We start from the raw sequence: 22,133 nt of genomic DNA, 5'->3' as shown, positions 1-22,133 counted from the left end.
CATCTCTGCTGCTATAAGCACTCCTGCTCCCCCTCCCACTTTGCTGACCAAGTGGTTATTCATCTGCCCTTGTTTGCTGAAAACTATTTCAAAAACGTGTCCTTCCTATTTCTGTTCACATGCTTAAACTGTAGAAAACCTGTATATAAGCCCTGTGTTCTGTGACTTCAGTGTACTACCTCCTCCAGCACTTGAGAGTGCTGTCTGGACGTGGTCCCACTCATGACTGATTAATAAACTTGTTATTGTTTCCAACTCCAGTGCTGATCTATACTTTGTTGGTCTTTGAACCCGTGGACAAAAGGGTGACCCTTCACCAGTGTACCCCATAAAAGGTATATTTCCACAGAGCAGGGGAGGCAGCTCCTGACACCTTGTCAAGGAAGACTGGGGATCGCACCACTGCCCAAGGGGTGAGGGGTAAGATGTTGGGGTTCGAATAGGGAAGGTTTTCATGGGAGGGGTTGGGGATCTCAGTTTGCCAATGGTTCTGATATGTCAGCGTCACACTTCAGGAGGAGGCGGAGGTGGGTACAATGGACAAGTGCTAAGATGTCCCTGTTTTGGCAAAAATGGCTCCCTCCTTGATTAAGCTCATTACATGGAACGTGCGGGGAGCTGCGATGTTAAATAAATGGAGTTTGGTGTTTTCTTATTTAAAACGGTCTAAAATTGCTATTGCCTGTTTGCAGGAAACTCATGTATGGGGGGATACGAAAGCATGTATAAAAGATGGAGGGAGCAGCTCTATGCGACATTATACTCGGGTTTCGCCTGGGGGGGCTCTCATTTGGGTGGCCCCTGGGGTACCATTTCAACACCTACATCATGCTGCGGACCCAGAGGGTCGATATGTGGTCTTGCATGGACGGCTGGATGGGCAAGAGGTGTGTATTAATAATGTTAATGCCCCGAACTCGGACTGTCCAGCATTCTCCCCAGCGGTGGTAGCTGCAGCGACCCCCTACTTGGGTGACCGAGTAATTTTTATGTAGGACGCTAACTGTGTGCTTGATGGGGGGACTGGATCAGGAGCACCCCAAACAGAATACTAAACCAAGACTCACAGGCGCACTGACAGGCACGCTGCAGGGATTGGGGATTGTGGAAGCTTCAGGTGGAAGCTCTGTCAGATCCACCTTTTGCCAACAAAATAGAGGCGGGCTTACTAATTGTTTTAGGGAAAACTGGGGGAACGTGGCTAAGAGGGCTAAGGAGTGGGAGGCGATGAAAGTAGTGGTGAGGGGCCTGTGTATTAAGACTTCCTATGGAGTGAGGCAGCAGCTGGAGCGGGATGTGAAATTACAGGATTGGGAGTTACAGAGACTAGTGTCCCTGCTCCATGCACACCCCCAACGTATAGTGGAGTGGAGTGAGGCCTGAAGGGTCCTAATGGAATCTCTCGAACGCCAGGGAAAAATATAATAGAGTGGCATATAGGCAGCGGCTGCACATGGAGGGGGACAGGTCGGGGGCATTGCTTGCAAAACTTTGCAAAAATGAGAGATCTACTCCCCCTGTGGCTCAACTGCTGGATAGGGAAGGGAATACGGTTTATGATCAGTCAGCAATTTTGGAGGTGCTTACTGCGCATATGGAGCAGGTATATGCCCCTGGGGTCACTCCTCCCCTGGAGAGAATAAATGAGTTCCTTTCGAGGGTGGAACAACCATGCTTAGACGAAGAGGCGGGGGATGAACTAGAAGAACCAATTACTAGGGAGGAAATACTGAGTGCGATTCACAGGTTGAAGCCTGCCAAAAGTCCGGGTTTGGACGGGTTGCTGGCCGAGTTTTATAAAACATATGCTCCCCTTCTGGTTGATTACCTGTTGGAAGTCTACAATGAAGCCCTGCAGCAACGGATTTTGCCAGAAAGTATGAGGGAGGCTGTGGTCATCATGATCCCCAAGCCCAATCGGGACTCCCACGTGGCGCAGTCATATAGACCGATCGTGCGTCTCAATATCGATATGAAAATTCTGAGTGGAGTTCTGGCACAACGCCTTTTACCCCACATGTCCTTTTTGATCCTCCCCGATCAATCGGGATTTGTCCCCAAGAGTAGCCCTGCAAATAATCTCAGGTGCCTGGCTTTGTTGTGGCACTCCCCTAGAATTGAAAAAGAGGACAATGCGGTGGCGATGCCTGATATTGAACAAACGTTTGATTCTGTGGACTGGGGGTATGTTTGGGCAACATTGGGAGCAATGGGACTGGGTCCAAGGTTCCTACGTTGGCTCCAACTAATCTATACGGACCCGCGAGCTAGGATGCGCCAGAGGGAACTGATCTCTTGAGCATTTGAATAAAGACGAGGGTACCAGAGAGGGGTGCCCTTTGTCACCTTTATTGTTTGCGGCTGCTATGGAACCGCTGGCGGAGACTACAGCAGTGAATGGAGGTATGGGGGATACGACTAGGTGACACAAACCACGTGGTGTCTAGGTACGCAGACAACACTCTAGTGTATCTACGAAAACCAGCTCAGGCAATCCTGACAATGCTGGATGTACTGTCCCAGTATGGGGAGATGTCGGGTTTGAGCATGAATCCTAATAAGTCCAGGTTGCTGCTGATGGGATGTTTGGCAGAAAGGGCAAGGCGGGCCCTCCCGGAGGTGGGACTTCCGTGGGTTAACTCTGATCAGAAGTATCTGGGGATCAGACTAGTCAATGACCCCGGCCGATATTTGGCTCTTAATATAGGGCAGATGATCGAAGGTATAAAAGGGTCAATTTGTTTTTGGCAACAGCTGCCGCTGCCCCTTATGGACAGAATTGCAATTATTAAAATGATAAAACTTCCTCGATGCCTGTATGCCTTACAGCACTCCCGATATAGGGTACCGGCACACTTTTTTAAGTCCCTGAATACATTGTTGTTAGAATTATTATGGTGGTCCAAAAGAAAGAAAGTAAGTCTCAAGACATTGCAGAGAACATGGCAGAAAGGCGGATTGGAGGTCCCTCACTTAGAATTATATTACATAGCATCCCGGCTCCAGTATTCAATTCACTGGCTGGACGAGAATGACAACTGTGAGAAAGGATTGTTGGCAGGCACATGTGGAGAACAGTCATTGGCGGCATTACTAATGTTGGGGGCTGGCGCTCCACGGCATGTGGCACGGGTGTGGAACACACCCCTTTCGCCCCGATATGCCTCGCTGGGTGGTACAATCATTTACGAAAAAAGAGGCATCAATGTCGATCCGACGATGGAAGAAGGGCGGGTGTTTCACGATGGGAGATCTGTTCCACAACAAACAATTCGTTAATAGGGAGGATGCCGTTCGTGTTAGGGGCGGGTCAATTTCTTCAATATGGGAAGGTTAATCAAGTAGCAAGAGAGATATGGACGTCCACCCCCAGATGAACCTGCGGTAACAAGGGTGTTACAGGTTATGTTATATATGGCACAGGGGAGGCGCTTCATCACGCACCTGTATAGAGCGCTGCGTGAAGATCTGACCAGTGCACCCCTTCTGGTTCAGGGTAGGTGGGAGGAGATACTGGGGGAGCCCTTATCCAAATAAGACTGGATAAAAGTGCATGAAGGGGTCAAAGCTGTCAACTCTAATGTCAGGTTTAAATTAGTCCAATATAATTTCGTACACCAGGCATACCTCACCCCTAAAACACTTAGCAAAATCTTCCTGACTAGATCTGATAGCAGCCCAAGATGCAAAGCTGCTGCCTCGGATTTTATTCATATGGTTTAGACGTGCCTGATGCTGTCTCAGTATTGGACCTCAGTCCTGGGAAAAATACAGGAGGCAAAGGGATGGTCCGTGCCCAAAGGTGTATGGGAGGTGCTGTTGAGTCTCTTGCCTGCTCCAAAGAAAAATAAACTAAGCAGGAGGTTTGTAATGCTTGGGTTGGCATTGGCCAAACAGCGTATTGCTGTATCGTGGATGGGCACTGCTCCTCTGCAGATTGAGATGTGGTTGAAAGATCTGGGGGAATGGGCAGCGGCGGAAGCAGTAAGAATGAAGAGGGTGAGACGAGATGAGAAATTGAAGGACAATATGCGGGCTTGGGCGACCATGCTGGCGGATATAAAGGAATCACAAACTCCACCGATACCATCCCTTATACGCAATTCCCCACAAGACGGACAATGACGCATTATACCTCACTAGACAGTGGGGTAGCAATATAGTGAGCGCCAAGAACTATAAGGACTATGGGTAATGTAAAAGGGAAGGTGACGCTGAAATGTTGTTGGAACTGAGGTTGGAAGGGAGTGGGAGATGGGTAGTTGGGTAACTATATAGTTATCCTAGTTGTAAAATGCAAGGTGGCGTAGCGGAACGGATATTTGCTCAATGTAATGTTGTTTAATAATGTATGTGGACTGTTCTAGTCCTTGTAATAATTACATACCGATGTATGATAAGGGTCAATTAAAACGTAGTAAGTTCCTTAAATGCCAATAAACAAAATGTAAAAAAAAAAAAAAAATAAGTAAGTAAAGCAACTAGCTGCACACATATTTTGAAGAAAACTCTTATTTGTTCTCTTTCTAGAACTAGGAAAAAGAAAACAAAATTCAACAGTCATTGAAGAATGCTGCCCACCACCTTTCCCTTTTGTTTTTTTCAATTACAGTCCCCCTGTTTCTTTAAAAGAGAAAGGTAGGACCTGAAAACTAGTTTGCAACCGAAGCTTCTAACAGCACCATAAAAAGCAAATAAGTAAAAACATTTATCCTTAAATATAATGTATGACAACGCCTTAACTTAGAACCAGGAATTAAATGAAAGTCACCCTCCTCCCCCGATTCTTGTACCAATGCAGCAATAAATCATGCTGTAGGAGAGTTAAGGAATTATGTGTCCTCCAAAGGTAAAACAGCAGGCAAACGAAAAATGCTTCATTTTTCTGCATGTAAGGAAAACAAGCATTGGCATAGCCAATAGGTCTCGCCTTTGGGACCTTATAAGTATTTAGTTATGCAGCACAATATCCTTAGTGCAACAACATAAACTGTTGCATGGTTAAACACGTATAAGGTCCCAAAGGGGAGACCTATTGGCTATGCCAATGCTTGTTTTAGATTGTACTTTTGGCTATTCTGCACAGCATCTTGCCCATTACCAAAAGGCTTTGGTAAAGACTACAGCCCCCAAAAGGGACACATGGATTTGCCAATATTTATGTTTAACGTGGCCTCATGCAGAAGCTCAAACCATGCTCAGATACCAACCACTTGTATGATCTATGGAAGATGAATGCGCCATAAACGGATATCTACAAGACATTTCCAGATTATTGCCTTCAATTCGGGTATCTAACACCACACTAAATTAAAAAGAAGAAGGGTACAAATAAAAGTAGCGCTGCAGCGTTTTGGCAGCCAAACACATTCCTCAAGCTCGAGTCTGCATCCCAAAGCTTTCACAGGGAGGTTAATTCCAACTGCTTTGGCTAATAGGAGCCAGCAGCGTCCTGTGCATGCGCCTTTCACTCAGCATAGATTAGAATAACAAATCACAATGCATTAGGATAAATTAAATCTCGGTGACGAAAACCCGCACATCAAACACCGCTGTTCGTTTAAGTACGCATTCCAGCACCTTTCTATAAGCATGAACTAAAACAGACCATAAAGCACAGTTGTCTCCGCACTTCACACAAGATTGCAAGAAACTGCACAGCTATCAAACAAAGAAGCGATTTATTGCTGTTTAAAAAGCTCCTGTAAATAGGAAAACACGATCTGTTTTACAACACATTATTGCTGCAGTTAAATAATGGTTTCTTCAAGTAACTTAGCAGAGAGGTAATTTTATAAATGAATTTAGCTATCAGTCGCACTGGTTTGTGCTACTTCCTCACACTGCCAATTGAATACTATTTACTACTTTACAGACATGGTGACGCAGGTAAATGACGTTACTTAAGTCGTGTCAAATCATTTCTTGCGGGCCCTTATTTAGAGCAAGGTGTGGAATGCAGACGTATGCAATATCGGAATTATTTACAGCTCACTTTTACCGCATCTGCAGGTTACAGCTACCGTCTGCGCGGGCAAACCACAACAGACCTTCAAAACTACCACAGACGTCTTAAGAAACGAGTGGTGCTCGTAGGCAGAAAGGGGTTGCAGTTTTTGTCAAAAGTGATTTGATATACCAGGCAGCAGTCTAGATTTCCTGGAGTCCAAACAACCACCACGAGCTAAAAGGAAACGGTTAAGTGGCATTTGCATAAATCTTCCTGGCCACCGGGGGCATATTGACATAACACGACTCTACATCTCCGTCTGCTTTGCTCCTACGGCAACCCCGTCTTCTGAGCAGTATGCCCAGAATATACTGCACAAAGTGCAGTCGAAGTGATAAAGTCGCAGTGCAAAGTAGAGCTAGTGAAGCTCTCAGGTTACACACAGGCAGGAGCTAACGACTTCAGATACCGTGGTTGGCCCGAGCACTCATGAAATTAGAGCAGCGGCATACACATCAAGACCTGCTTAGAGAAAAAGACAAGCAGGATGGATGGCGCGCGCCAAACAAAACAAAAAAAAACATACGAGTGGTGAGAGAGTTGTGTGCGCACGCGTGCGCGTAAAGAGTAAATTAAAAACAAGCCATGTCAAAGCCTACTGTTCTCTCCGTTGAAATGTGTTAGCCAACCTTTTGACTTTGCCTATCCTTTTTGCCAAAGCTGAGAGCACTGGCCAAAAGAAGAAAAAGCTTTTGCCGATGCTCAATAGCATTGGCGGAAAAAAAAAATGCAAAGCGGCTGGACTGAGCATGATATGTGCGTGTAAGCGTCACCGCGCATGTTAATTCAAATGCCGTGACACTGTAGCCCTGTTGCTTTTTTTTAATTTGAATAACTGTTCCAACATCCACATTAGAGTGGTGTTTTTTGTTTTTAATAGAAGTGCTTGAAATCACATTATAGAGAAAAGAGCAAATTGCAGCTGTTGAGCCCTCTAAAAGAGTTTAAAAAAATACATGTGTAAGAAAGAGGACAGCTAGGAAAACAGTGGAGTTCTAGGGTTGGGAGGGGCAAGCGTGAAACTGAACGACTGAGATACAGACACAAAGGCGATCAGGGAGTGGCAGGAGAGCAACTTAGGAGCTGGAAAAGGTTTTAAAAATTAAAAAAGCAAACCAAATTAGAGTGTAATGGAGATTATGAGGGGACGAGAAAGCCATGGAGGCACTTAAGGGTACAGAGAGCAAACAGCTTGTGCTCCTCGTGCTAAAAGTTTTAAAAAAACAAGACGTGCGGCCGTGAACGGGAGTTGTGTGTGCGCATTAAAGTGGAATGTGAAAGTGAAACTGATTGCGGTCCAGATGGCGCCTCGGACGGTGAAAGCTGGCGGGTGCGTGCGTGCACGCTCGTGTGAACGCAAGTGCTAGACCATCAAAAGCATGGGGTAGCACTTTGAAAACCCCGCTTACTAAATGTCTCGCAGAGCAACGCATGCGCTGGCTCAGGTGAGACCTAAAAACGGCCTCCAACCACCATGCTTTTACAATAGAAGAAACCAAATGTTAACGAAGAAAAAGGATTGCTGGCAACAATTATACTCTAGTGTTAAAATAAAATTCAACATTTATAGTTACATTTTTTCATAGGCATAAATTTAAACAGCTTACATTTGTAATCATTTTCCACTTTGAGTTAAATATCCTGAGAGGGGTCATTTAAAAGGTGAAGTCTGTGTCCCTTTCGGAATGAAAAACTAGAAAAAGAAACACGCATCGCTTACTAGAATGGTGGAAGATGCTTCTCCTGTCTGCCTATGGTGTTACAATCTCTGAACTTTCTACTCAGAGGCATGGCACGAAGGAGTTGATCCCGAACAGGGAGCGTGTGCACTATGCTGATTGCTGCCTCTCACTTCCTAAATCCACTCTCTCCTCTCTCAAAAATGAAAGGAAAAAAAATCAGTTCATAGCACCACATTCCAGATTAGATCGTGTTTCAAGCGCAGCCCGGTGTAAAAAAAATAATAAAAAAAAATAGCTCAACTAAAAAGCATAGCATATGACAAATTGGACAGCAAACAAATGGGACCTCTTGCTGTGAAATTCAAACGCAGGTGAGCACACGCACACATCCAAGTCAGCCCAGAATGAAGTGAACTCCCAGCAGCATCGTGGGCTGCAGCAACACTACTGCTTTCCCTCCTTACGTTTCACTTAGACTGTGTGTAATCAGTTATAAAAGAGACCTGCAAGCCAGAAGTTACACATGAATCGAGTAAGAGCAAGCTGTAAACACTGCTCTGTCTCCTGCGCACCAGCCCGCTGCGACTACAAACGTGGAATAAACATTTGCAAAGATATTGCCTTTCCCCGCAGCCACCAGGGCACCCAAAGCCATGGGTGCTCCTCGCAACAAGAGCTGGGAACACGAAAATAAAAAGCAAGGCTCTCACGGGCGCAGTTGCTGCTCTTATGTCAGGCATGCAGGCGGCCGTGCTGAGCGCAGGCAAAAAACACAGATATAAATAAATCAGACGGGTGGGAGGAGGGGCCATCACACACTGTACAGTGTGAAGGCCAAACAAAACGATCTCTTGGTGAAATCACTGGCGGGCGAGCTAAGCCCAAAAAGGAGAGACATGTAAGCAAATGCACCAACAACAAGCCAGCATTTGTAAATGGCCCAGATAACAGCCAATGGCAATTTGTGGTGACGCCAAACCCCACAGAAGAGATATAACAAGTTGATCGAAGCGCAACCTTAAAATGTGCAGGTTTGCTAAGTTTTCCTAGGTGCCGGCTGAGTTAGGGCCCAAAATGCAAATCTAGCCACATTGCAATAAAAATCAGTTTTCAGGGAAAAATTGTGATGTGTCCATGTTGCAGTTTGGCGCCTTTCGTGTTGTGGGCACTAGCCATACCAACACAAGCACCGAAAGGGGAAAGCGCACATTTTCCTTACATCCCCCGGAGGGAGTGCTGGGAACTCCTGTATATGCAAGACATAGCATAAACTTGCACAGAAAGCAGTGTGGGCCACCACAAGCTAGAGCACCACCCTCTTTAAACTTCTATAATCATTAGTTAAAACAATGATATCATCCCACTAGCTACTTGATGTACAGCATGGATCATAAGAAATACAGCAGTATGCAAGGAGTTATAATAACTGTTATGTCCAGAATGCCATCGCTAGCAGGCACTATTGGTATCACAAGTCCTCAGAAATGTATCTCTAGTTGGCAAGGTGAGTAATAAAATGATCATGAAGCGTAAGTAGCAAGCTGTTTGTTGAGTAAATAGACATAGCTGAAAAGTGACAGCAACCTTAGGGTGCTCCCCGCTCGCCTGAAAGAGTTTGAAACACTGTCTCTGTGTTAGTTTCAGGCACAAAAATAAATAAATGACGGCAATAAGACTACAACACAATAACAGTTTCAATACATATATATTTCTAAAAATACACTTCTAGTTATCAAAGAGCAGTTAAAAATAAAGAATGTTCTAAGTTGCACTTATGTTTCAAGACTTGTGTTACTGAAATAAAACAAGAAACCCTTGCAGGTAAGTGCAATTAGCAGTATATTGAGTTTCTTTCTGCACCTGAAACCCCAATCCAATCCAAAAGGTACTTAAAGAGCACAGGTCCACCAAAGTGTCTTAACAATAATTAAAAACAACTGGTCTGTGGACACAGTACATTAACAATTTCACAGTTGTTTTCAAGGGTAACGAGCTCTCAAATGAAGCAAAAGATTTAAGAATAACTTAAACACATCTATACCATGATTGACACAACATTGGAAACACAGGGAATAGCAAGAAGTCATGTTGGAAAAATAGGAATGCGTCAGCAACAGTGCTTAATTTGTGCCTGTGCTTTCCAGTGCTAAGCACCTGCACTTATCTCTCACGACCGGTCTACTACTCAGTGCGGCTGCCTCACTAATAGTAAATAAAAGAAAAACCCACGGAGTTGCTTTCAGGAAAGACTCCGTGGTGGTGCTTAGTTTCAGGTAGCCTGGTAATCTGAAACTTGTTTTTTAGCACTGTGAAAGTGGATACAGTTGCGTATATGTGAGCCTGGGCGAGAGTGTACTCGCCCTGGAGGCACAAGGCAGTGTTGTGTCATCAGGATGGTGACAAAACTGGATCCCTCGTGGACCCCCGGTTCTGGGCCCTTCCGAGGCCCCTGCTGTGCTACGTTCTCCAGTACTCTTAGGCATTCCCCAGGCCTTGGCTGCCCGTGCTCTGCTCCTTTCTCTGGGGCCACCATGGCAGCTAGGGTGGGGCGGCGGCTCCCACCTGACACTCAGGGGCTGCTTTTACTTTCAGTTCCGGTGTGGCCTCCACTTTGAGGCACAAAGCACTGCGAGTCACAAGGCCGTGCTGCGGGGCCCTGGACCTGATCCCTGAGACCAGCCAGCCCTCTCCCAAAAGAGGCTAAAACTCAACTGGAGCTGAAGGCACAGGTGCTGTGGCCGATGTCAGAGCAACGCATGGGGCACTACATGACCCTAGTGCTGAGTGAGGCACTACAGAGGTGGAAGGACCTGGAGGGGATGGATGCTGATGGTGAGGTGAGGGGGTGAACCACTGCACTGACTGGGGGTCTAGGATGAGTAGGGGAACCCGAGACAATGAAGAGCTTTGTTTACAAGCATTAGTTATGTGGGGGTGGGCAGAGTTTTCATTTAGGGGCGGGGCAGTGGTGGACACCTAGCTCTAGCTGCTAATGTGGGCTCCCGCCAGAGACAAAAGTGCCAGAGAACGGAACCCAGTTGTGGAGAAATACACTGCTTACATTCAAAACTGTAGGAGAAAATATCTGTAACAAAAGGTTATTTTGTTTCAGAAATGGTTGTCGCAAACAACATTTTTTAGCCGTAAACTATTCCCACCAAAAAAGTTGCCGTCTGCGTAAGAGAACAATTTTGCAAAGTGCAAAAGTTGTCCAATTTCCAGCAGTGGTCACATTGTTTGTCAAAATTGTCAAACATAAATAAAGGCAGAGCCCGAAAAGCTGCTCTCTCTGGACAATGCAACAACAGGTACACATGGTGAGCTGTATGAGTGCAGGGTACGCACTGTGCCTGTATGAGTGCAGGGTGAGCGGTTTGCCTGTATGTGTGCAGGATGAGGGGTTTGCCTGCATGTGTGCAGGGTGAGGGGTGCGCGTGTATGTGTGCAGGGTGAGGGGTGTACCTGTATGAGTGCAGAGTGAGCACTGTGCCTCTATGAGTGCAGGGTGAACAATGTGCCTGTATGAGTGCAGGGTGAGCGGTTTGCCTATATGTGTGCAGGGTGAGCAGTGTGCCTGTAGGAATGCATGGTGAGCTGTATGAGTGCAGGGTGAGCACTGTACCTGTATGAGTGCAGGGTGAGTGGTTTGCCTGTATGGGTGCAGGGTGAGTGGTTTGCCTGTATGAGTGCAGGGTGAGTGGTGTGCCTGTATGAGTGCAGGGTGAAGGGTGTACCTGTATGAGTGTAGGATGAGCACTGTGCCTGTATGAGTGCAGGTTGAGCAGTTTGCCTGTATCTGTGCAGGGTGAGTGGTGAGCATATATGTGTGTAGGGCGAGGGGTGTACCTGTATGAGTGCAGGGTGAACACTGTGCCTGTATGAGTACAGGGTGAGCACTATGCCTGTATGAGTGCAGGGTGAGCAGTTTGCCAGTATGTGTGCAGGGTGAGTGGGATGCGTGTATATGTGCAGGGTGAGGGGTGCACCTGTATGAGTGCAGGATGAGCGGTGTGCCTGTATGTATGCAGGGTGAGTGGTGTGCCTGTATAAGTGCAGGCTGAGCGGTGTGACTGTATGAGTGCAGAGGGACCACTGTGCCTGTAAGAGTGCAGGGGAAGTGGTGCACCTGTATGTGTGCAGGGTGAGGACTGTGCCTTTCTGAGTGCAGGGTGAGGACTATGCCTTGCTGAGTGCAGGGTGAGGACTGTGCCTTTCTGAGTGAAGGGTGAGCCCTGTGCTTGTATGAGTGCAGGCTGAGCTATGTGCCTGTATGACTTCAGGCTGAGCGGTGCACCTTCAAGACTGCAGGGCGAGCACTGTGCCTGTATGAGTGCAGGGTGAGCATAGGGCCTGTGTGAATACAGGGTGAGTGGTCCAAACAGAAGCTTGCAAAGATGGACATTTCTGACTTGGGTATGTGCAGTTTACAGACCTCCTTTAGTTGCGCTTTAATGCCCAAGTAATTTGCACCTCTGAAAAGTGCCATTTTCAGACACCACAGCATTACATACTGTGCATATTAAGGGTCTGCATTGTATACTCTAGACATATTTTTGACATTGCATTTTACATGAGCCTATGTTATATGCACATTTTGAAGAACTGATATATGCATATAATCAGAGGTTTTAAATGTCTATATTGGGCATATGACAGGATTGAATGATGTGCATAAATCAGTTACAGGTCGTGCATATGCCAGAGAGGTGCATAATGTGCATCAAGCAGGGTCCAATATATTCTTCATGTGATAGATACCTTCATATTGGGTTTGTTCCTTTGAACTCCATGTCATATATATGTTGGCCATTATAGATAATGGGGTAACCTAAGAGTCGTCACCGGACCTGGGCACAATGCGGGAATGAAAAGAACGGGCCGTGACTCTTTTAAAGAGAAGCAAATTCAGAACTATATAATCTGTGTTGTGTAAAGACTCCAACACTGGTATTTAATCCCACGTGGATAACATTATGTTTATGCAATCTGAATTAAGGAAAAACTAATAACAACACTAGAGCGCCAGAGAAACAGGATTCATCTTGCATGAATTTATTTTTAAAGTTAGACTCAAATCTTGATTTCATACATTAAGTTAATAGGTTGACAAAAGGGAAGGGGTTGGGATGTGCTCGTGTGGGGTTGGAGAAGGTGAGGATCACAATTTGTTTAGGCAAAACAATTCAAATGTTTTAACACACAACTGGTAATGAAGACCAGTATTGAGAGACCTGTTCATACATGAACATAACAGTTACAATAAATCATATAATTCAATCATGCATCAATGCATCTTCAGAGTGTAGGACGGAGAGACAGGTACAGGCCTCGAGTGGACAGAGGGCGTCGACGTTTCGACTCGACTAATGCAAAGAGGGGACATTCAAGCAGGTCCACAGTTGTTGTTCGTTGATTTTACTGCACGTCCCTGAAGATCCTTAGTGAGACTAAGTTAGTTAGACAAGGTATTCTAGCTCACTTATGTATTGATCATTTTGTGCCTTCTTTCGAGCCCATGGCCACAAAGGAACCCAGAGTTTTAAAGATGTGTTTGTTACTTGCTAATAACAATAATACATTGCATCGTGCCGTTTACTACCAAGCAATGTTGTACCCCCTTAGGATTCTGTTTCACAGTTCTATAAGGCACATCAATATTCGTATTCTTTCAGAGAAGAGAAAAATAATTGAACAGCTCTAAGCAGTCTAACAAAATATATACTAATATGCAATTTATAATTGAAACCTCATTCTTTCCAGCGAATGCACGTTTATCAGCTTTACATCCAACAACACAGTCCATTAGGACTTGTGAACAGGATCTGTACTTGCGGATACTTAAATGAGAAAAAGGTGCAGTAATCAGAATTCACAAAAGACAGGATGCTAGAACTAACAAAATGACTCAATCATACAGAAGTGTGGCTAGATATCATTGTATTCAGATGTCACTGGAGGCACTGTGTGTGTGGCTTTGATGCAGTTTTGAATTTAATTGAGACTACTAACAAAGGTTGGTTGAGGGAATAAAAAGTCGGCACCATCACTGACTTACAAGTATGTCTCAGTTTGAGCATTTATATCTGAGACATTTCTAGTGTAGATAGGTATGCTTCAAGAAAAATTGTTTGACACGATGAAAAATTAATTGAGCAGGATTAAGATTCTGAATTGAGCAAGCAGATGGGAAGACTAAAGGTACATAGCATTCAATACAGGCAAAGATAATACAATTTAAATCGCAAATCAGATGAAAATAACAAAACACGTACCGGTTAGCCAAATGCCACAGTTCCAGCAGGTTTGGAGACATTGAATATTTTTCATATGATTCTCGAGAGAAGAAGACATCAATTCCATTTTTTGGCACAACGTCGCTATGGAAAAAATATCCGATTAGTTTAAGAGCAACTGGATGAGTACAAATGTAACTACACTATGCTGTGCTAATTTCATAATTATAACCATATTAAAAAAGACATTGAAATAATGTGAAAAGACAAGAAAGTCAACGTTTGAAAACTAATATAAGACCTACGAAAATATGGAAACAGAAATTTACATCTTCCTAAATTATTTGTTATGTAAATTAATCCATACCTCGGACAACGATGATACAACAAAGTTTGACCATAAACTACTTGCCAATTTACCAATGCACATGAAAGAAAAGCCTGCTTTAGTGCCCTTTTCCTACTATTTCTAAAGGACTGCGCTAGACATCACGGGAATGAGAGGACCTTACTTTGCACTTACTAACAGTATGTTATTGAGGAACAACACCATAAATAAAAAAGACAAAGCACACCTTAATGGTCCCTTTTCCAGACATTAGCAGCAATGTACACTGAAAGGGGCACATAAGGGGGAGGGGTGATAAAACAAATCCAATACCATACATTTCTAAATAAATGGGTGGGTGCCTATACATTAATTCAGTAAAAACAAAATCCTTTAAAAAGTCAGAAAACCATACTTTTTAAAATTAAAATATCTATATTGATTAAAGTTTCCAATACAGAAATGAATTGAGCACACACGTTTTCTCAGTGCTGCCCATACACCAAGGTGAGTCTTTCTTAGAGCAAATAAAGCTATGCGTAAGAGTCAGAAATCATTAAAATGCACTTCTGAGATCAATGTGGAAAACAGACTAGGTATCGTTCGTTCATAGAACGATGAAAGTCATTCTAAATGCAAACAATTAGACTGTAAAAACGCGCTCAAAGCCTTTCAGACACTGCCATTATCCTTCAAGCCTGCCGTGAGGGGAACGGCCAACGTTGGGGCATTTTCAGGTCCTTACCTGAGTAGAACTTTCACCATCGATACTGCCGCCGTGAGGGGAACGGCCCTTGGGAAAAACTACATCCCCCAGCATCCCTAGCGCCCGGCGCCTGCCGTAGACGTCACTAGGCAGCGCCTGGGCTCCACTTAAGCCTCTCACTTGCCCCGCTGCGCGGGACGCGCTCAAAGCCTTTCAGACACTGCCATTATCCTTCGAGCCTGCCGTGAGGGGAACGGCCAACGTTGGGGGCATTTTCAGGTCCTTACCTGAGTAGAACTTTCACCATCGATACTGCCGCCGGAGGGGAACGGCCCTTGGGAAAAACTACATCCCCCAGCATCCCTAGCGCCCGGCGCCTGCCGTAGACGTCACTAGGCAGCGCCTGGGCTCCACTTAAGCCTCTCACTTGCCCCGCTGCGCGGGACGCGCTCAAAGCCTTTCAGACACTGCCATTATCCTTCGAGCCTGCCGTGAGGGGAACGGCCAACGTTGGGGGCATTTTCAGGTCCTTACCTGAGTAGAACTTTCATCATTGATACTGCTGCCGTAGGGGAACGGCCCTTGGGAAAAACTACATCCCCCAGCATCCCTAGCACCCGGTGCCTGCCGTAGACGTCACTAGGCAGCGCCTGAGCACCACTTAAGCCTCTCACTTGCCCCGCTGCGCGGGACGCGCCCGGGCAAAGCCTAGGCCAAGGGCGGGCCTGTCCTTGCCCGTCAGTGCCAGGAAGAGGCAGGGCAGGGCCTGTCCGCTAAGTTGTCGGGTGTGGCTGAGTGTCGTGTCTCATGATAAGGTGGGCGGCGTAGTAATTGCACCCTTGATGAACTCAATTATTACTTTTATCGTAGTAATTGTCTGTTGCTCATAGACTTAGGTTGTTGAGTTGGCATTTGGGGAAGGTGGGCTGCCATTGTGTGGGGTGGGTTTTGGTTTTGTTATAATATGACTAAGAGGAGGGCTGTTGACAAGGTGAGGGGGACACTAGACAATTATTTAATCAGGGCTGAGTCGGCATTGAATCTTGAGATCCAAGCTGTGGAACGTAGACTCTCTTTAGATCCCGCTTCTTCATTACCTTGTGCCCAGATACAGGAAGACCTACCCCTTTCTAGTAATCTCTGTACAGTTGTTAGCACCATTACCCCCCCCCATGCTTATTTCTCCTGTTTCAGGGACGTTGGATACACCCTTGGATACACCCCAGGTTTGTGATACTATCCAGAGTTCTCCTAGGGTTACAACAAGAGGGAGGTTGGCCCATAAAGGGAAAAAGAAAGAGGTTTTTAGCAAAAATAGGAGAGGCCAAGGGACTAGTAAGCAATCTGTCGTGACGCTCCAACCCGAGCCTAGTGGGACTTCCGCAAAAGGGAAGTGTCCTGATTGTAAGACCAATTTTTTGACTCAGGCTACGATTCAGCCTCTTCTGGATTCCTTAATTGTCAGTCTTAAGGACCATTTAGCTGGCCTTTTAGAACCTGTCCTACATAGATTGGATTTAGTGGCCGGAAGGTTGGATACGCTAGAAGCTAGACTTATTGGTGACAGGAGGACAAACCGAGGCTGACTGCGGGAGTGTGCGAGCATGGAAAAACTATAGCTCACTACCCCCCTCCCGGACCCATGATGCTAGTAATATCGAGTATTTAAACATTCTTAGCCCCGGAATATTAGGATGGCTTTTCGGTAAAACCGTGAGTTTTACCATTTTGTTCTCCACAGGTTAGGGTGCGCCTTAGCGTGCGCATACCGCCGTGGAGACCCTTGTGGTCCTGATGAAAGCTTAGCCAACTGGGCATTATAAGCAGAAACATGTCATGTCGACCTTATCACTAATTGGTTAAGCTCTTGTTAACCTAACAAACCAGAACTTGTCCAATTCACGTTTTTATTTGGTTTTTGGTTTGCCGATATTAAATTAGTTGATGGTTAAAACCATTTACCTTTTAACTCCACTCCCTTTCACATTCAAAAACCAGCTCCGCTGTAATTCAGGCGTTGTAGCACACCAGAGAGGCACTCGGCCTCTCTGGTGGGAACCCGATGATGAAGCATGTCACCAACCAGGTTGGTGAGTGAGGGTTCTTTTAACAAATCCCTTTGGTTTTTGCCAGTGCTTTTTTGCTCCTTTTTCCCTTGTCACTCTTTTGTTGTTTAATTGATTTAACCTTGGGGGAACAAGAGTGATAGTCCCTCACCCTCTCTGTGTTTTTTGAGACAAGATTTCTGCAACAGGGCCTCCCGTACAGTCAAATGGGGTGTTGTCCATCGGTCTGACCAATGAGGTCTGTAATGTTAGACCGTCTAAGCCTGTGGGGGTCTTGCCAGTTATCCCTCCTATAGGGGAAGCGAAGGGTTATAACCCTGGTTTGGAAGTGGTTACTTCTAGGGGTAACATTCATTGCGATGAGCAAAGTCGCCCCCTTATGGGTAATAGGGCTGGTAATGAGGAGGTGGGAGCTGGGGCTCTTAATACTCTTCCCAACTTACATCTCCCACCCCAAGCCACCCCCTACTCCATAGTCTTGGCTAATGTCCCACCCCTTTTAGAAGGGACTTATGAACATTGGTCAAACCCCAAGAACAAATCCCTGCATTACTTGGGTACTAAAGTAGGGAATAGCAAGGCCTTGTTCGATGATTTTAAAATGGTTAGGCGTATTAACTGGATTGGCCAGTCTTACAAGACCCTTCCAGGTGACTGTGTGGTGTTGAGCTTTAGGTCCCCGTTACTGGTCGAATACATATTGGATGTTGCTTCCCACCAACTTTCAGAATTCAACTCGATAAAAATTCTCCCACTTGGCTTTTTTCATAAGCCAGGGTGTATCCAACCTATGGGGGATAGTCGTGCCTTCTCGAGTTTTCCAGCAAGGTCTAATCAGCCCATTTTGACCTCTAATCGTTTTGATATTCTCTCAACACTGGAGGATAATGATTGACTTAGGGCTAGCTCTGCTTGTCATCTACCGATAGAACCTGGGGTCTTGGCTCCCTCGTGTCACCTAAGCCCAGATACTGCCATGTTATCGCCTCCTAGAATTACTTCTTGCATGACCAACCCCTCTGTTTCTATACAGCCCCCTTTTGTTAGTTTGGATGACTCCTTGGTTGTGCCAGGTCAGGTGGTGGAAACCGGCCCTGTAAGCCTGCCCTTGAAGTTTGGTTCATGGAATATTGCAGGCTTGGGATCCAGGCTAGACATTCCCGATTGGGCCACTTTTATGGACGGTTTTGAGATATGGACATTTCAAGAGACATGGGCAATGGTCCCCCTCTTTCGTATAGGTTTCTTGAACTTTTTTAAACCTGCTGTTAAGGGCCATAGGGGTAGACCGATGGGCGGTCTAACTACATGGGTTCGTCAATGTGAGGGTGTCTCTGTGGTAGAGGTCCCAATCGATAGTCCAGACATTCTGATCATTAGGGTTCAATCTCTTAATGGCCTTAATCTCCTTATTATAAACATTTATGTGAGGGGCCTTCCGGGTGGCAAATGTTCACCCATCTGTCTCCTTTTGGAGAACTTTTTAGGGTTCGAATCGAAGTCCACTAATAAGATAGTGGCTGGAGACTTCAATGTTTGTTTCGAGCCCCTGGGTGTTGATAGTGGGGACCTTACAGAGGTTGAAGACTCTCTCTGGGGTGTTCCCGAGCTGGAGTTGGATCCTGTAAGGAAATGGACACAAGCGGCCCTGTTCATGAAAGGTTTATGTTTAAACCAGGGAATGAGAGCAGTTAATGGGCGAACTAAATCTGATAGGTCAGGGAGGGTGACCTTTGACAATGGTAGAACTGGGAGTCGAATTGACTATATTTTAGTCAATTTAGAGTTGTGGTCACTTATTGATGATATGGTGGTAGTAAGCAGAGTTGAGAGTGACCATAACTCACTTGTCCTCTGTATTAATGATAATAGCTTTACTGGCCCTCTTATTATTCCTGATGCCCGTGCCTCTGTGGATGTTATTCTTACAAACGATCAAAGAAGGGTGAGAGGGCCGAAAATCGCCACTTGTGAGGCATCTCGGGTGGCTATCAGGAATCTGGTCAGTAATACCATGGTAACTCTCAACTGGTTGAAGTCCCAAGACCTGATTAAGGATAACGTACGGGAAATTCACAATGTGCTCTTTACCGAACTCAAATAATTTTTTGTTAGATCTTCATCTTCTATCGGTAAAGGCAAAGAGTTGAGAACCTGTACATGGTTTAACAAGGACTGCAGACTGGCCCAAAGTGCTCCGATACAGGCCATCAAATCTAGTTCACCTACCACCATCCAAAAATGTAGGGCTGCATACAAATCTGCCCAACTTAAGGCTAAGCAAAACTGGGATGAGGACCGCTGGAGGGAGCTGTATCAGGCTTGTCATGACCGTAATATGGTCCAATTTTGGCATCTTCTTAAATGGGACAACTGCCCCTCGGATATTCGGCCCACCACTTATGTTGAGCCACAGCAGTGGGTTGCGTATTTCGAGGAGCAGTTCATGGTTAGCGATAGGGTGGTTTTTAATACTCCTCTATTTGATACTGAAACCCCCTTGGTATTCTCCCCCTGTGATGTCAAGTCTGTTTTAAAAAGTATTAGGAGTGGCAAAGCCCCGGGTCCCGACTGTATCCCTGCTGACTTATTCATCCAAGAGCAAGATGTATGGGTCCCGTACTTGACTATGCTAGTAAATGGCCTTGCGGGTGGTGCTGCTGTCCCTGACTCGTGGCTTGGGGCAGAGATACTGCCGATCTATAAGAAAGGCGATCGCTCTGCCCCGGCCAATTATCGACCGATTAGTCAAATTGACGCAGTACAAAAAATTATAGCCCGCCTTGTACTGGGACGTATACAAATCTGGATGATCGATTCTAATGTGCTGTCCCCTCTTCAGGCGGGGTTTCGTTCACATATTGGGACCCTGGATCAAGCTTTTAGGGTTGTACTCCTATATTGGAAGGAGGTTTTTTTGGGGGGCGGTAAGCTCTATGCGGCCTTTGTGGACCTACGGTCCGCGTTTGACCTCGTGCCGAGGGTCAAGTTATGGGAAGCACTTTTGGAGATGGGCATGCCCAAAGAATTGGTGTCTTTCCTGGTTACTATTCACGACAATACGTATGCCCGTGTTCGTTGGGGCAAACCAGGGGAGGTGACGGATAGATTTAAAGTATCCAAAGGTGTTCGCCAAGGGTGTGTGCTTGCCCCCACCCTGTTCTCACTATTTATCGACAGGGTTATAAGCTACTTTTCCAACCACCCAACTGATGCACCCTCTTTGGCTGGAATGAAGATTCCCCTACTCATGTTCGCAGACGATATTCTTCTGATTTCAAAGACAAGACAGGGCTTGCAGCTAGCCCTGTCTCGCTTTGAGTTATTTTGTCGCGAACATAAGTTGGAAATAAACGTTGGGAAGACAAAGTTCATGGTTTTTCGAGGCCCCAGGCGCATTAATGCGCGGGTATGTGTGGGTGGCGTCAGTTTGGATCAAACGGCTGTGTTTACTTATTTAGGGGTTACCTTTAGCGAGACCTGTAGCTGGTCACACCAGCTGGATCTCCTCGCTCTTAAACACGGCCAATTAGGTGGAGCTCTGTTGAAAGAGCATAATCATTCTTTAACAAAACCAATAGCTCCCCTAATGAAGATTTATGGCTCCAAGATTCTTCCTGCCATTCTATATGGTGCCGAAATATGGGGCTTTAGTAATTTGTCCAAACTAATGACTGCCCAGAACAAATTTCTCCGGTCAGCAATAGGGCTTCCACAATCAACACCGCGCATTCCATTATTAAATGACTTGGGAATCCAGCCTCTAGAGGACATGGCAGGGTATAGACCCCATGCGTTTTGGCGACGCCTGTGGACTACACCCGAATTATCTATTTATGCTAAAGCCCTCTTGGAAGTTAAAGGGCTCGAGGGTTCACATTGGATATCATGGTTGTCTGGTGTTAAAACCTTGCTGGCTGATCTTGGGTTGGGTGACCTTTGGGCCAACCCAGACACTGCAGTTTTCCCGACGAAAAATATTTTAAGGGACGCTTATTGGTGTATGATTAAGAACAGGAGATTTGCCTCCCTTTCGGGTAGCTCCATGACTGCTACATTTTTTGCTATTAAGGACGAGTCTGTTTACGAAGGTTATTGGGACACCATTATGAAACATCTTGATCGTAAACTGTATCATCAGTTTAGAGTGGGCGCCCTACCACTGCGAGGGCTCACTAAAAGCTGGAGCCCTCTTGGTAGTGATAAGTGCCCCTTTTGTGTGGATATGATCGAATCTATGATCATTTTCTTTTTTGTTGTCCAACTTACCTTCTTCCTCGCCGTATATGGCTTCGCCCCGTATGCAGATTGATGAGCACCCATTCTGCACAGGTTGCCAGTAGAATTTTAAAAACGGACACATCTAAACCTGTTGTAATAGGTGTTGCCAAATTTATTAGTTGGGCGTGGATTCTCAGGTTATAGAAACTCAATCCTTGATATGTGTCCCACATGGTCTCAGTTGTTTTAAATTAGCGCTATTACTATGGATTTTAGGTTAGATTGGTGTGTGTTTTATTAATTCTTACTATGTTTAGTCACTATGTCTTAATAATTTGACTACTATGAAATATTGTATTGTATTGTATAGTCATTTGTATAGCGCAGACTGTCACCCTACAGGTATCCTGGCGCTCTGACAAAACAATCAATTGATTAAGCTACAAGAGGTGAGACGACATCGACGGCAATCAGGCTTCTGGAAAAAGCCAGGTTTTAAGACTCTTTCTAAATTCCAATAAGGAGTCTAGCTGTCTGATGTTCCAGGGGAGCTCATTCCACAGTCGGGCCACTACCACACTGAAGGCCCTCCCGCCCATCCTGGCACGTTTGAATCTGGGTTGTGACAATAGATTAGCGTTGGAGGAGCGCAGCTGTCTTGGAGGGGAGTAACGTGAGAATCTTTCCTGCAGGGGGATCGGGCCCTCCCCATGTATTGCTTTGTGGACCAGGCAGAGGGACTTGAAATTAATCCTTTCTCTGACCGGTAGCCAGTGAAGCTCTCGCAGCGCCTGTGTGGAGGAGGAATCGCGCCAGCTTTGCTGCGGCTGATTGGACTCTCTGTAGTCCCTGCAGGATATATTGGGGAGCTCCTAAGTACAGGAAGT

The 22,133-nt window shown here is 45.7% G+C and overlaps 1 protein-coding gene across 3 annotated transcripts in view; it reads right to left on the bottom strand.

Moving 5' to 3' along the window:
- Window positions 1-22,133, bottom strand: part of ICE2 (interactor of little elongation complex ELL subunit 2) — an 825,537-nt gene that overhangs the window by 785,215 nt on the left and 18,189 nt on the right. For all 3 annotated transcript variants that reach the window (XM_085648299.1, XM_085648300.1, XM_085648301.1), the window contains one exon: window positions 13,965-14,069. In XM_085648299.1, coding sequence (XP_085504425.1) covers window positions 13,965-14,069 — 105 coding nt within the window. The remainder of the gene's footprint in view (window positions 1-13,964; window positions 14,070-22,133) is intronic.

This window comes from Triturus cristatus, chromosome 3_2, assembly GCF_964204655.1.
Source record: "Triturus cristatus chromosome 3_2, aTriCri1.1, whole genome shotgun sequence".
NCBI lineage: Eukaryota > Metazoa > Chordata > Amphibia > Caudata > Salamandridae > Triturus > Triturus cristatus.
The sequence above is the reverse complement of the archived record's forward strand: the minus strand, read 5'-3'. Positions and strand labels throughout refer to the sequence as shown.